We start from the raw sequence: 15,615 nt of genomic DNA on the forward strand, positions 1-15,615 counted from the left end.
AATTTAGTTAATGGAATTATATTTCCTTACTCGTAACGTTGAAAATATGCATATAAAGGCTTATATCATAACATAGTTGTTATCCATTGCCTTCTAAGGGCTCTTGTCAGTTTCATCAGTTTAAAATTCAAACACGTAACATTATAGCGGTCGCACGTCAGTCTTTCGTTTCGGAATACGCCGTCAAAAACGACGGACAATGAACGGTTGATATCTTTAGTGCGAGAAAAATACAGTTTGTGGGATATAAAAAAGCAGAACCAAAAGCATTCATTGTGAGTTTCCAATAGAGGACTAGTCTCTTGCTCCCACAGCTAAGCGAGCTCGGCGACTAGACGTCTAAGATTTTCGTTTCTTCACATCCGCCGCGCTTCCTCGGTCACGTTGGCCCTCGCATCCGCACTCCTTTCGATCTCACCTCTCGATCCGTCTTCCGACAGCGGAAGCGCACTTTTGGATATGTTCGTCGACCTCTTTTGTGCGCTCGTACCCTACCCTCCTCTCTTAGGGTCCCGAGGAGAGAGAGCACACAACGCGTGACTCCCACGCGCCCCCTCCGGCCCTGTGCGCCTACAGTGTGGGCAAACGGGTTCCAGCCGCACAAAATCGAAACGGAGGGCCCCTCGCCCAAGCCGAAAAGAAAACGACCCCGTAATCCTTCGAATCTTTCAAACCTAGGATCCGTCGTCGCCGCCGCCCACACCTGAAATCGGCGACGTTGAAAAAGTGGCAATTGCGCGCAAACACTGTTGTGCGAATACACAATAAATCGCGGACGGGCGCGTAATCGGCCATTACTGTCAGAAAAATCCGTATCCGCGCGTAAAATTATTTCCATCCCAAGTTTTGCGCATATAATATCGAAATGCTCCTATATATAAACTTATATACTATACATATATAATACCGCAATTCGAAAAGTTTTCGCGGAAGCCGGCGATTATCTATAGCGGTTCGCGATTAGCTAAGAGATATTGCCAGTCCCAATAGTCATTTTTACACAGTAATATTGATCAGATTGGCATTGTATTGATTAAATTAAACTATTTTTTATGCTTATCTACATTCTACAGTCGTAAATCAGCATTGAAAAAACTGCGGTTTAAACAAACCTCACAGTCAATACATGGAAAAAATTCTTCCGACAGAAGCCGGAAGAGACAGAACAACAAAACCGAACTTCTTTTTTTATTCATCAACGATTGCTTCGTGTGTGGTCCATTCACAACCCACTACTATTTTAAATTGACGGAATATAGCAAATTTCTAAATAAAAACAAAATTTTCCAGAAATTACGATATAAGACATTAGTATAATAGTATTTCCATAGAAATATGTCTAAAAATAATTCAGGGTATTATTAGAGCGCTGAACAAAGACGGGCCATGGAGTTTAACCACGGCTTCACCACAAATTAAATTAATTTGGATCCACATATTCAAATTGACTGACCTCATGCATTTAAAAAAAAGAGACGAGCCCGGAAAAACTTCTTCAAAGTTGAGTTGATTTCGTATGACACGTTAAATTACAAATTATGTTTAAAGTCCCGTTAGTACTATGTTTAACCGAGTATTATAAAAATGGACAGCAAATTAAAAGGTCAGAATTGAAATCAACTTTGGATCAGAATAAAAATAGCATATCATTTATAAATATATGCACCCAAATAGCACGTCCCCAATTTACCGTATTATTAGGGGGTCTATTGTATCTTATATATCTATGCGAGCGAACGAGCGTTGGCCAGAACACTGAACACCCCATGAATAACTCTCAACGAATCTATTCAATTATATGTAGGACGCGAAGATTTTCAGAGCGACGAACGAAGCGAGAATAACGACAGAGCGGCGACGGAGAGCACGCTTGGCTCGTTGTGTTGATATCTGACAATGTTGCGAGCAAGAAACACCTTGATAATGATAACGAACTGACAAAATGCGAATGGCAAATCGACCAGTTGTACCAATCATCAGCGTTACAACAATAGTTACATTATTGCCAACTGAAAAAGATGATTCTAACTATCTATCAAAATAATTCTTGCCATTTAATATAAATTCTGACCATCTAATAAGTGTTCTATAACCCATGTAATATAAATTCTAAAATTCTAACCCGAAAAAATACGAGCCATAAAACTAATGTTAGTGACTATCTAATATTATATTATCTCTGTGATAAAAAAACATAATAATATATATTTTTTGTGAATAAACACCGAACGGGATCAACTTGTACTCCGTTCCGCCTGCACGCATTTTTTTGGTTTATCTAATTTTTATTATCAAAACTTGACAGGTTTCCCCAATGCGGCATGATGGGCATTATACAAACAATAATTATACCATAAAATATCTTTAAAAAATGCACATCAGTGGTAAGGCTAGTACTTTGAATTTAATTGAGTCACGGACAACACATTTTTCATCAGTAAACATAAACTGAAATCACATTGATTACCCCAAAATAGAGTAGCGTTCCAGTACTTCTTTTTTTAGGACTACATCACTGGCGCTCCTGCTTCGGCGTGACTCAAAAAAGCACACTAAACCGGTTCATATTGATAAATTTGTACATTAAATGATAGTTTGAAGGACGATGCCTTCCCATCTAGATCAGCGAATGTGTTGCGCTGTCAGTTTTAGCAGAATTCCGCCTAGTTTTTGCCATAATGAATGAATAAACCCTTCCATGTTTTATTTATCCTTAAATATTGGCACATTTTTAATTTTCGTTATATTGAAATTCTGCATAACAGGTGTGTGTGTATGGGGGGGAAGTAATATTAGCACTAATCTAAAATAGACGAGCATCATCACACATTTTTTCCAGCTCCTCATAGCAAACGCCGAAATCATCTTTGTGTTTGTCAAGCTCGCTGAGAACCTGGATGAATTGTTAAAACGTTATATAAAAAACTGTTTATAAATACATGACCCACGACCGTATTTTAACCTTTTGAATGCAACCGCTTCTCTAAATATAGAATACATATATTCATAAAATTGGGGCAAAACATAATATTCTCTATGGTCTATGCAAATAACCAGGAACACAATCAAGCACATGGTTGGGGGGGTTAAAATATTCCGTCGCAATTTGTTTCAAAAGCGATTCTTACGAAATTGCGTGCGTTCATAATATTCCTGAACATCAAAGAGACTCTCGGCGACGGGCAATCCTCGCGTTCTTTGCGGAACTCGCTACGGCGCTCGTTAACTAATTCGCGACTTAACCGGTTAAGTTAATTTCAACACATAAATACGAATTTGGACGCCGAGATTAGAAGCCGGCCGGTTCTATTCCGATCACGCGCCGCCGAGTTAGTTGCCTGCCCATTGTGGAAACGTAGAAAAACTACGGACTGTAACTATTTCGGGCGGCGCCGAACGTTTGGGATACCCATATACGTACATAAACTTCCCGACGACTACTATAATTGAAAGCGTGGGTCCCAGAAAGGCTGAAATTTTCGACTTAATGTTCCGCACACGCTGGTGGAAATCTCGGCTTCGTGGCGAAATGTTGATTTTTAATTAGTCAAGCAAAAACCCTTTAGATATCTAGTCCACGTGAAGAAACATTACTTTATAAATAAAGTCTGTAATATAATCTACAATAATGTATCAATGATAATAAGAGATAAAATGCGTCACTCAATGATAGGTCCTCCGAGAGTGAATCCGGGCCCTGGGAAAACAACGAGTCCGGGCCTCATGACAAAAATGGCACTTATATTTTTAAAGAAAAGTTAGTTAAGAAGAGTTTTTTATGCAAAGATAACACGTTATCTTTGACCGCTCGTTACCGAACGTTCACGATTTTATTGCCTTTGACGTGAATTTTTGATTTCTGAGAAGTGATAATTGTTTTTGCGCTCTCCTATTGACCAAAATTCGGTTTGAATATACTTTGATCAGCCCTCTTATATTAGAAGTCTATAGTAATAGCGGTAAGGACAGCTATCATATTTTTAAAATAGTTTAATATCGAAATACAGACAAACTATGGAGCAATATGTGAGATGCGATGTCTGTCTGTACTTATTCTTCCGCTTATTTTCCCCTGAGAGATAAGTTGACAGTTTGTATTTCGGTCTTGACCTAATAAAAGTTCTAAGACTAATTAGTTTTAGAACTTTCAATAGGTTGGGTTTGGGTTTGAACAGCAAATGGACATTTCGAGACTGTCATTTTATAGACATTTTAGAGTAGCATATTAGCGTTAAATTATATTTTCGCTAGTAGAAATATACATCTACCGGTGAAAATTTATTTGGACTTTATTAGTGAAAATATAAAACTTTACCAAAAAATACACATTCACTGTAATATTTATACATCGGATGTAAATAAATAATGAAAAGAATGTAAATATATATATTACTACATATAGAAAAGTTGAAATCATATGATTTTACTAGCACCTGCCAGATAATTTATATTTTCATTGGTAAAAATATATATATGTATATATCTACTGGTGAAAATATATTCAGATATGATTTTACTGAAATGGAATTTTCAGGATAGATTCGACTGTTTTTCTACATTTTCTCTTCGGAATAACCACGTGAAACTGAATGTATTGTTTATTTATTTTACTGCATTAAATCCAGTTGTCAAATTACTGATAATACAATCTATAAAAATATTAAATTTATATAATTCAACTGATGCTGTTGTTGATTTCATTATTTCTTAGGTATTCGATCTGAAAATTAAGATCGAATACATAAATTTACTGCTACTAATTTACATTCGTTGAATATTTTTTCTCATGTCTAATATTTTTTAAACTTTCAAAAAGCAATTACAAAGAAATTTTAACACAAACGGAGCCGCGTCAAAAAACTACAGTCTGTCCCTTTGAATAATAATGTTTATTGTGAAAGTATTACCTAGAAAGTGGGTGCTTTTGAAGGCAATGTTCCGCTCTTTTTATTTATTGTATGCATAAAAAGGGCCGAAGCAACTTATATAGATTCATTATTTGAGGTCGATTTTTATTTTTTTTTATAAATACATATATTCTTGGTATAATTTTTTTTCCAGAGTCGGGCCCTTCAAGGAGAACGGGCTCCGGGAATTTGTCCCCTCCCCCTCTCGGCAGGCCGGCTTATTGATGCATTGCACGAAAGCGTAAGAAACTACTAAAACCAATTTTTATTGGACTATTCGAATTGCGCAACGCTTCAATAACATTTCGGATAATAATTGATGACGAATGAGTGTATATCACATTCGATTATATAACAACGTGACAATTATTTGGAGTACACGTTTGAAAACTAGATTATCTTTGTCGGGTAAAGTTTCGTGTTAATCAAATTAACCCTTAATAATGAATTATTAGCCATGTTTTCTCCAGCGAGTTTATACAACTTTATTCGAACGCTGGCAGCGTGTCTTCTCATCGGACAAACTTCTTCGATCGGCTAGTAATCTATCTAATAATCACGCATTACGTCTCGAGAACTAGGAGCGTAATTACTGAAAGCAAACCCGAACGGTGATAAATTACAGATCAGATCTTTACAGATTAAGGTAGGCAAGAGCCAAACATGAGCTAGTCGGTCACGCGACACAGCCAGCATGCTGATGAGGCAATCAAAGCACGGGATGGTCTAATCAACCCGATGACCAAGGCGAAGGCAGGAAATGGTCTGTTTTTGTCAGCTCTTCTCCGGATCTGGCCGTTTCGAATCTTCAATCTCTCTGCGTCGGGAGGGAGAGGAGACGCGGAGAAAAACAGGTCAACAAGAGAGCGACGCGGCGCATAAAAGGCGAAGCGTGCGAAAAAACTGCAACACATCTGGCAGGCACAACAATGCGGGCCCTGTCCATTGTGCGCAATTTATAGGGAGACTTCTTCTCTTCCTTCTATCCGCCTCGCGGAGGCGGCGAGACGCTTTTAAAACTGGAGGTGCTAAAATTAGTCGGTTCTCTTATGTTGGATGGACATAAAGCGAAACAGCGCATCTGCTCTCCGCGCCCCACGTGTCGACAAGACACGAAAATGGTGCTATTTCAATAGACAAGACTGTCTTCCGTTGTCTAGAAGCGTGGTGTTGTGCAAATTTCCTATCGTAAACTTGGCAGCGATCGATTTATAGCACGGTTCATAAATTTCATAATTTAAAAAATGCTCGGAGTCGCTCATTTTTCACGACTCCGACTCCGACTCCAACTCCGGTCAAAACACCACGACTCCAACTCCGACTCCACAGCCCTGATCCAATCTGTAGGTCGCATAAGAACAAAAATAATATAATCAAATTGTGTTATTCAACTCTGTTTTATTTCTAATTTACAAAAAAATTGAATAGTTTTAAACTTAATATAAATAAAATAAAAAACGTGCTTGTTTTTGAGAATTAGTTAACGATAAAATACGTCACTCGAGTGTCAACACGACTTTCGCGCATGCGCCAAATTGCTTCAGTGTATGTATGCAAACGCAGCGTTGGCCTGTCACTAATCGACCAGTATCAAAATTTGTTTCCATTATTTAGTGTTGAGATAAGATTAAGGTATCCTTTTTTGTACAAATTCAAACTGAAACACTGCGGCGCAGGCCATGAGAAATATAATTTGGGATTTGACAAGGGTACTATTAGTTAGAGAACTGTAAGCGCTGAATCGATAAATTTCGTATTAGCGATAATAACTTGAAAATGAAAATGGGCTTCGTTGAAAAACTCGATTTAGTTATTCCTTCGATATCTTGATGCCATAGGAAATGTGAAAAATAAGCAAATGGTGTCGCACGAAATGAGCAAAACGCAAATACAGCTACGTTTCGAAGTATGTTCATTAGTTCTCAAAAATAATGATGATAAATTGATTATTTACGATATCCAGAAGAATGGTAAGTTGCAAAACGTGCTCCGAGATTGAGTTTGTAACAGTATTTTAGGGAAATTAATCATCGATCCTTTCTTCGACTAAGCGAGCGGCATTTGTAGAAAAATTGAAACCAAGAATAGAAAATTAACCATAAAACACCCGATGTTGGTATACAGATTTTGTTCCATTATAATATGAGAATTAATAACTGTTGAAAAATTTGCTCCATGAATATGGGGGGGTGGAACAAATTTTATTTTTTCAAAATAAGAATAATTCAAGTTTACAGAATCTAAAAATAAAGACCCTTGTTGGTTATAGAAAGTTAAATTGAATTGAAAATGAAATTGTCGTGAATAGACCTTCTGTGAATACATGTATTTTGATTGTAATTAATAAATTTATCGAGTTTCACATCTCACTAAAAAGATCGTCCACTTCATAGAAATAAGCTAATAAATATAACTCGGATGGTTACAAAAAACCTCATTGAAAAACTATAATACAAATTTTATCCCCGCAAAAAATTCAATTTTTTTTATTGTTTTTTTATCGTATCTTTTTTGCCAGCATGCAATGAAAATAATGTCAACGATTTTCAAGTTATAAAAAAACACACAAAAAATAAATTTAATAAAAAATATTCATAATATACGTTAAGTAAAATAAAATAAGTCTGTTTAATATCAGCTATGAGGAACTAATCTAATTTTTTATGGCATTATTTTAATAAATAACATAGAACCTATTTTACAAAATTGTTTTACGCGGTATGGAAATATCGCTATACATTTAGAATCTAAAGGTATAGATACTTTTTGCCCACCCAACATTTATATTAAGACTAGTACTAGTAGTGATGGAACTACATATACTATACAACAATAATCGACAGAGATAGAGTGACACAATGTCAACAATCAGTTCGATGCATCTTCCTGCTATCGACGTATTGGTCCAAGAACAAATGTATTCGGCTATGAACGCGTTTTCGGAACGGTCGAAGAAAATATTTTTCCGGCCATTGCCTCCGTATTGAATTTATTGTTGTTAATTTAAGAGCGGCGCTCACGTTTATTACGTCACGACGCCGGAGGGGGTACGTCGGCGCATCTGGTATCGTGCGTGTGAGCGTACGCGGGTGGCTTTACATTTTACTCTTATTTTCATAAGAAAAATGAGTAAAATGACAAATAATAGACGTAGGACCGGAACGGAGCGCAGAGATAAGAGGGTAGTATCGGCGCATGTCCTTTAGCGCGGGGGCGTGCTGCACAAGCTACCCGAACACGAGCGGCTCGAGCGACTCGAGCGACTCGAGCGACGCGAGCTCGCCCCCTTTCGCCGTCGTCGTCGATCTCGGAGCGGAGTCAGGATCGGTCAGTCTCGGCGACGCCGAACGCTAATCGATAAGAGGCGGAAGAAAAACAGAAATAAGGGAGACTCACCCGCTCGGCCGTCCTCGCGGGCGGAGGGCCTAGAGCCCCATTCGCCCCTGTTTCGCGCAGGCCGCCGGCGCCGGTCACGCGGCCGACTGCGACTGCGACTCGCGAATATCGGCAACGCGAGACCACACGATCGACGAACGACGGACGACGACCGCGGCCGACCGCCGTCGCTCGCGAACTGAACGACCGCCCGGCGGGCGAAGCGCGTTCCTTAGTAACGCGAACGACCGTCGGTTACTATTCACCTTTACAGCTCGATAGCGAAAATAAATATTTATCGTCCTAAAAAATATTGAAGGAATTTCAATAAAATTTGTATTATTACCCGAAAACAAAAAAATATAGCTACTTATTAATTAGCACGGCGCAATGCTCAAAACCACCAGTTATTACTTCTAACTACGTTTTCCGAACTGTTCAAACCCAAACCCAACATTTTCCACTTTTTCTTTATCTCCAATCTGTCTCTAGCGAAAATAATGAGCAGGCTTGGTGTCAGACTGAATTGTTTCGTGGTGAGAGAAGCTCATTAGCTATTTCCTGTAATCAACTACTACAAAAGCTAGACTGCTTCTTTTCAAATCTTGTTGTAAAATACATTTGTTGTGCACGTTTCTAGGTTTGGAAACTATAGCAGCTAACTGGTAAGGATGATTCTCCAGTCATAACATAATATCTTACACTGTATATAATAATTTGTTTACTGTCGACAGCCGTGATCTGCGACCTATGCGCCAGTGCGTTTTTATCGTCCTTATACCAAGTTGCTTCCTTTTTCTGAATATGTGTTTTTTCCATGTTAATCTTCGGCTTAAGTGCATGTCAAGATATTTGACGTAGGTTACACGTTCAGTCTGTCGTCAGTTCAGTCCATAATTGTGGTCTGATTGACGCCAGACTGTACGTGTAACGCGTTGAATGACGGACTGATGACCCGGACTGACAGATATTTAAATATTTTGATAATTTTCGTCAGTCTGGTGTGGACTGGTGCGGACAACAGACTGATCGTGTAATACATTCCATCAGTCTAATCTATCAGTCACCGCTCGGACAGCGATGGAGGTATGCGTCGAGAACGCTACCACGTCGCCACCAACTACCAGGGCTTGTGGCAGAGAAAGATTTTTTATTTACATTAGAATCATTGCCTATTCTCTAGGATAAAACCCATAAGAATTATGTAAATAAGTATGTATAAGAGAAATGAAGCTTTGGAAAGGTTGCTGATAATTTATAAAAAAATTAAGCCTCTGGCCGCTATCGACGATATTAAAAAAAAATAAACACATTAAGATCAAATTACCGACGAGAATTAAAAAAAATAATAACGTCTCGAGGATGAGGGGCCGGGGTAGATGATGTTTATACTCCGAAGAGTTGGAACTTTCAATATCTTCGTTTTTTGGACAAATTCGAGCGACCCCGAGTATGTTATTTTCAAATAAAAACGCTTAAAATATTTAATTCATTTATTAAAACGAATAAAACATAACATAATAAATGAATATAGTCAAATATTTATTATTAATTCTTGCGAATATCCAATATACCCTCGTTATTGAAAAAGTGACAAAATTTTTGTCTTATCATTTTTACTTCGTTTGGTGAATTTCATGTGCTAATGGGCTCCAAATCAAGTAATTCATTTCCATATTGTTTTGTGATTTTCCAATTCGATGCCAAATAATGCCGTGGTTGGGTTTTAACCAAATAATTATGTAAATAACAGCACGTCGCCTTATTTTTTTCCGCGGAAAACGTATCACCCGAAAGCATTTTCATGAAGACTGATGTCAGTCTCGACTGATCGTGTAATATCGTCCGTCAGTTTGCTATCAGTATTTTTACTATTGAGATACACTGATGTTACATTTACCAACCTGGATTTGTTTGCCTTTATCCTCCACTTTTCGAACCATGACTGAATATTATTAAGGCTTTCGTGCAGCATACTAGAAGCGATGGTTGGGTCGTTATGTGATAGTAATACCACCGTGAGCAGAGGTGGTCACCATAGTATTTTTCGTCTTTGAGAGATCTGCAGTGTACATGAGATACAACATTGGTACAGCATAGGCACGCTTCCCGAAGGAACGCCTGAATTTATTGGAAAGAGTGATGCAGTGGCGTAGCTATGGGGGGGCGGAGGGGGCGGGCCGCCCCGGGCGGCACTTGCTTAGGGGCGGCATATTCGCGATGGGATCGTCTAGTGTGGTTCTTATCTCTGAATGCATTAAAACATATATAAATCCACGAATAAGAAGAGCTTAATAATAACCAATTTATTATTTTAAGAAATGCAGATTTTATGACCCTGCAAAAAATGTATGGGGGGGGGGCGGCAATTTTAAGGATCGCCCTGGGCGGCACATACCCTAGCTACGCCACTGGAGTGATGTTCTGTATAAACACTGCTTTAAAATAATACTTATTGTTGATATGAATAAATAATGAGGCATGCTAATTTTTATTTTGTGTAATAAACCTTCATGCAACACTTTATCAAAAGCCTGTGTAATGTCCAAAAATGCTGCAGAACAGTATCGTTTTTCTTCCAGATTCTTAGATATTTTGTTAACAATTCTGTTCAGCTTTTTAATCGTCGATGATCCTTTTTTAATTTTCTGAAATGAGTCACGTTTTTTATTCACCCATGTACCATGTAAGGATTTGTATTGTGCGAATATTTTTTATCGTTCATCGGTGTATTACTATATCATCCGCAAATATAATGTAATTTATTGATTTACCATCCATCTGTATCCCAATTATACTCTCACTTTGAGCTTCTTGAGTACATGTTAAATGATGTATCTTTATAGCACGCCGCGTCGAATTTAGACATTTATTCTCAACCTTATTGGCTGTTTAATTAAAGTATAAATTTAATAATGCAAATGTCAATTAATAAAATAAAATGTGAATTAATAACAAATTAATATAGAAAGTATATCTCGGAAAAATAGGAGATAAAGCCAATTGAGAGTCAAATTTACCTTTAAATTATTTTAGTTAGGCGACTGTCCAATAATTACAAAGGATTGTTCAAACAATGCGTTTTATATGCGAGGCTATTATTATTTGTGTATTATGTCTAGACGAGTTTCAAAGCTTATAAAGCTAATTGTTAAAAATATTTTTTTTGGTAATTTATGACTAAAAAGTCAGTCAAAAAATTGTTGACGTAAAAATTACGGGAAAATATTTATTTAATGTTATTTTTAGTCTATCCTTTCTAAATTTAACATTATTAATCGTAAACCAATAAAATATATTAAATTGCTTTTAATAATGCAAGGAAATAAGCGATATAGTACAATAGTTAAGATTTTACATATATGCATAACCTAGTGTTTATACCTAGTTGCTACTTCCTGTATGGAAATTGTGTTGTTTTTTGTAAGTTCTGCTATATAACAATATTACATATTTACTACACATGTTTTAGTGTATTGTTATATATGCAAACATACATTTTTATATCGAATTTTTCTGTACTAATGGAGTGGAGAGTGGAAAATCAAAATGTAGAATTATTCCATGATTGTATAAAAATAAACGGCATAAAAGAATTTAATTAGATATTATATTTGTTCGTTCATTTATATAGTTTTGTTTGTAACCAAAAAAATAATAATTTGTGGAACAATATTAGGCGTCAATTGAATGATCCTTCAATATCTCTCGATACCTTTAAAAAGTATATATTTAATTAGCATTACCTTGTTATTCCATTTTTTATCGGATTAACAACAGCATGACCATTATGATACAAAATTTTAAGTAATAAAAGGAGTTTCTTTGCCGATTCGACTATGCAATGAGATGCTCCATCTTGCACTTATGAATAATACATATATCATATACATATATGTATATAATATTATATACATAAATACTCTTACCCATTAACAATTTCTTTAATTCATGTATCGATTTATGTTTCAATACATGTAAAATAAATTTAATTATTAGGTTAATAGATAAATATCCAACTACTAATTAAATTTATCAATTGAAGTTAGCACTGTTAGAGTCGTTTATGCCATTTAATTGCAAACATATTTATTTTTGTGGTTTAAAACTCCGGAGTTGCTGGAAATGCACTTTCAGCAGCAGCTTGGTTGTGGAAGATTTGGACCAAAAAGAAATGGCTAAAATACATTAAAAAAAATGATGTTTTAGGCAACATTTCATACCCCAACTTGTTGTTCGCGCATTGTCGTATACAAGAATATGACCTTTTCAATATAATTGTGCGGGGACCAGACGTCGAAATTGTTGTCGATTGTTTAGCATTAACTCCCAGTTGTAATGTTTACGTCAGCTTTTTATTAAAAATAGTGAACTTATCACTTCTCAGAAATCAAAAATCCACGTCAAATACAATAAAAACGTGTCGGTGCCATCGCTGTGGGAATGCTCGTTACCGAGCGTACCCAATGCGACAGATTTTATTGCTTTTGCCGTGGATTTTTGACTTCTGGGAAATGATAATTGTTTTTTGCGCTCTCCTATTGGTCAAAATTTGGTTAAGATATACTTCCTTCGTTTGATTCTCACTTATATCGCAATATTGTTATAAAAAGTCTTAATATGAACGATAGATAACCGCTCGTTTCCACTGCAACGGTGACGGTAAGATTTTATTGATTTTAACGTAGATTCTAAGCAGGGACGCTCCCTTGAATTTGGCTAGAAAAATATATACCATTTAATAAAATTCTAAATAAATGACCACTGAATAAAAAAATTCCCCCCCCCCCCGCTCTAATGGAAAACGCTCTGCTTAAACATATTAAATATATAATTTTTTTTTTTCATTTTATATATAAATCTAATTTTTGGCATCTATATATTTTACGATTGTTATTTGAAATGGATAGTGAAAACCCGAGCCTGAGTCGCAACGATGTCCTTAAAATGGCTGCATCGATTCCTAATCACGTAAACATGCTTTGCTTAATGATTTGTTCTTATATGCTGCTGAAATTTCTGTCGTTTTATGTTTATAGCAATGAAGCAAAAACTCTATTCATTGTCACTACTCTTTTAAGAAATTGTCCTTAAAGATTACCTTTATAGGTAATGTAAAGTCAGAACTATTGTTTTAGGAAATTTTTATCCATAACTCTGCTTGTAAAAAGCGAGCAGGCGCGAGATTATGGAGTTGAAATCAAGAAACTCGCTCTCAGGGTCATCCAGGTTATTTACACCATGTTTTGAGGCACACAGTATAAATAAATAAAATTTATTGTTCTATAATTTTTTATTTTTCGAAAAACCCTCACTTAATTTTACTGATTCACTCATTGGTATTGTTTTTATCTTCCATACATGTATATAATACTTACGAATTGAGTTATTTTATCTTTATGTGCCAAATTCAAGATGCGCATAAATACAAATAACAGTTACCCCCACTCTCCCATTATAGTTGCAAAAAAACAAGCACATTAATTAATTATTCATTTTATTCTTAGATCTCAAATTTTGTACATATATTTCTAAATCTGTTTGAACATTTTCATCGGTTACGAGAGAATACATATTTTTGAGACACACTTCCTTCGTACGCTTGAGTTCTTCCATTATATTTTTTCTAAACGTATTCTTAGTAAAATTTCTAGCAAACGGGTTCATTTTTTCGAATCGGTGAATAAAAAGTTTGCATTTTGCCACAGCTTCTCGCTTGTCATCAGCAGTTTCGTCTATCAAGCCGATCTGTAACGTTAAAAATAAATATTTATTATCAAATTATTGAACATCGATTTAATAAAATTTTTATGCTCACTTTTAGCGCTTCTTGGACTGAAAAAAGTTTGCCGAGATTCAGAGCGACTTCCGCCTCGCGGACGGAAATAGTCGATTTTAGCGTGTTTTGGACGAAAGCTGGAGGTGGAAATCCTAAAACCACGTCGTTGATTCCGATTTTAAAGTTTCCTTCAACCATCACTCGATATTCGCACGAAATTGCAGCTAAACACCCGCCGGCCGGAGAGTGACCCTGGACGTTAAAATAAGCGTTAAGGCCAAGTTATGTAAAATATTTATTCTTTAAAAAAATAACAATACATTAATGGCGGCCGCCGTTGGAAAATGGGCGCCGTATAACTTCCACCAAAAATTTTGTACAGAGCTCCAATAAGCTTCAAATCTGTCTTTATCCGGCTTTATGAACTCGTTTATGTCCAATCCCGCCGAGAAAACATTCCCTAACGCCTAAAACGACATATTTGATTAATTAATGTATATTTTACTACAAACGTATTTACATATGAAAACGAACCGAAGTCAAAATCATTCCTCTAGATTTGTTATTTCCCAATTCGTCACAAGTTTTGATTATTGCTTTTAACATTTCCAAATTTAATACGTTTACTGGGGGATTATTCATATTTACGACGGCAACGCCGGTTTTTTCGCTCACTTTGATGTCCAAAATGGGCACTGCTGCGCTCATAGCGCGCATATGTGTCGTTCTGGTCAAAATTTTGGCAGTGTTGCAAAATAACCATCCAGGAGAAAACATGGCGCTGAAATATAACAACAATAAAACACCCGTGACTTTGAAACCGGTTTTTTTAATATTTTCTGAGATTATTTGCTTGATAAACTACAAAATTTTAATTTACATAGGTACACTTCGTCGCAACAAAACACTCTCGAACGCTCGTGTAATTAAATAAACTAATTAAAAATATATCTCTCGAACGTTCGCTTACGTGCTTACGTATCTGTTATCGAATGTCAGATAAACTGTTATCAAACAATGACGATCTAAATGTTTATAAACATAAACTTTTATTTCTTCTCTATTTGGGTATAAGAGTGAGTATGTATTGACAAAAATGCGTACGTGCTCACAAACACTTTTTAATTGTACAATTACTTAAAATTATATATAAGATTATGGTATCGATTTAATATATTACACAGCAAACGAAGAAGATTAAATAAAAAACACTTACATTTTATGATGTAAAAAACCCAATAAAACAAAAGTTCCGAAAAGTATATGCGACCTATGCGACGCCAGACAGCAACTGAGATAAAGTCAAAATAAAGTTTATATGGCAACACCGCCGACAATAATAAACGCTAAACTTGCTTTATCTAAATGATGACATATTTGAAAAATATATTTATTTATTGTTAAATCTTAAATTAACTACAAAAATATATCAATCGCAAAAAACAGGAAAATACACAGAAAATTAAAATGAAACTTTATAAAAAATGTTAATTTAACCGAATAATATTTTATATTGTTTAAACATAACAATAGCAATTTTTATTTTTTAGTTAT

The 15,615-nt window shown here is 35.9% G+C and overlaps 2 protein-coding genes across 5 annotated transcripts in view; both read right to left on the reverse strand.

Annotated features, from left to right (window-relative positions):
* Positions 1-8,483, reverse strand: part of tty (tweety) — a 49,636-nt gene extending 41,153 nt beyond the window's left edge. For all 3 annotated transcript variants that reach the window (XM_088202106.1, XM_088202104.1, XM_088202105.1), the window contains exon 1: positions 8,304-8,483. The gene's annotated coding sequence lies outside the window, so the exon portion shown is untranslated. The remainder of the gene's footprint in view (positions 1-8,303) is intronic.
* Positions 8,484-13,762: 5,279 nt separating this feature from the next.
* Positions 13,763-15,404, reverse strand: LOC148226884 (enoyl-CoA delta isomerase 1, mitochondrial-like). 2 transcript variants are annotated; one of them, XM_088202143.1, is made up of 5 exons: positions 15,278-15,404; positions 14,596-14,842; positions 14,382-14,528; positions 14,101-14,313; positions 13,763-14,030 (listed from the first exon to the last, which is right to left on the reverse strand). In XM_088202143.1, the coding sequence occupies exons 2-5, from the start codon at positions 14,836-14,838 to the stop codon at positions 13,767-13,769; spliced, it is 867 nt and encodes a 288-aa protein (XP_088058269.1). In that variant the 5' UTR covers positions 14,839-14,842; positions 15,278-15,404; the 3' UTR covers positions 13,763-13,766. The 2 variants fall into 2 exon arrangements, with proteins under 2 accessions (XP_088058269.1, XP_088058270.1); XM_088202144.1 differs by lacking the exon at positions 15,278-15,404 and adding an exon at positions 14,942-15,070.
* Between the last annotated feature and the right edge of the window lie 211 nt (positions 15,405-15,615).

Source organism: Plectrocnemia conspersa, unplaced genomic scaffold (assembly GCF_051122295.1).
Source record: "Plectrocnemia conspersa isolate PC_06_02 unplaced genomic scaffold, ASM5112229v1 ptg000013l, whole genome shotgun sequence".
NCBI lineage: Eukaryota > Metazoa > Arthropoda > Insecta > Trichoptera > Polycentropodidae > Plectrocnemia > Plectrocnemia conspersa.

Coding starts and splice junctions, on each gene's coding strand:
- LOC148226884 (XM_088202143.1), bottom strand. CDS start 14,838: ATGTTTTCTCCTGGATGGTTATTTTGCAACACTGCCAAAATTTTGACC. Junction 14,529..14,595: donor GAGGAATGATTTTGACTTCG/GTTCGTTTTCAT, acceptor ATGTCGTTTTAG/GCGTTAGGGAATGTTTTCTC. Junction 14,031..14,100: donor CAGTCCAAGAAGCGCTAAAA/GTGAGCATAAAA, acceptor TTAACGTTACAG/ATCGGCTTGATAGACGAAAC.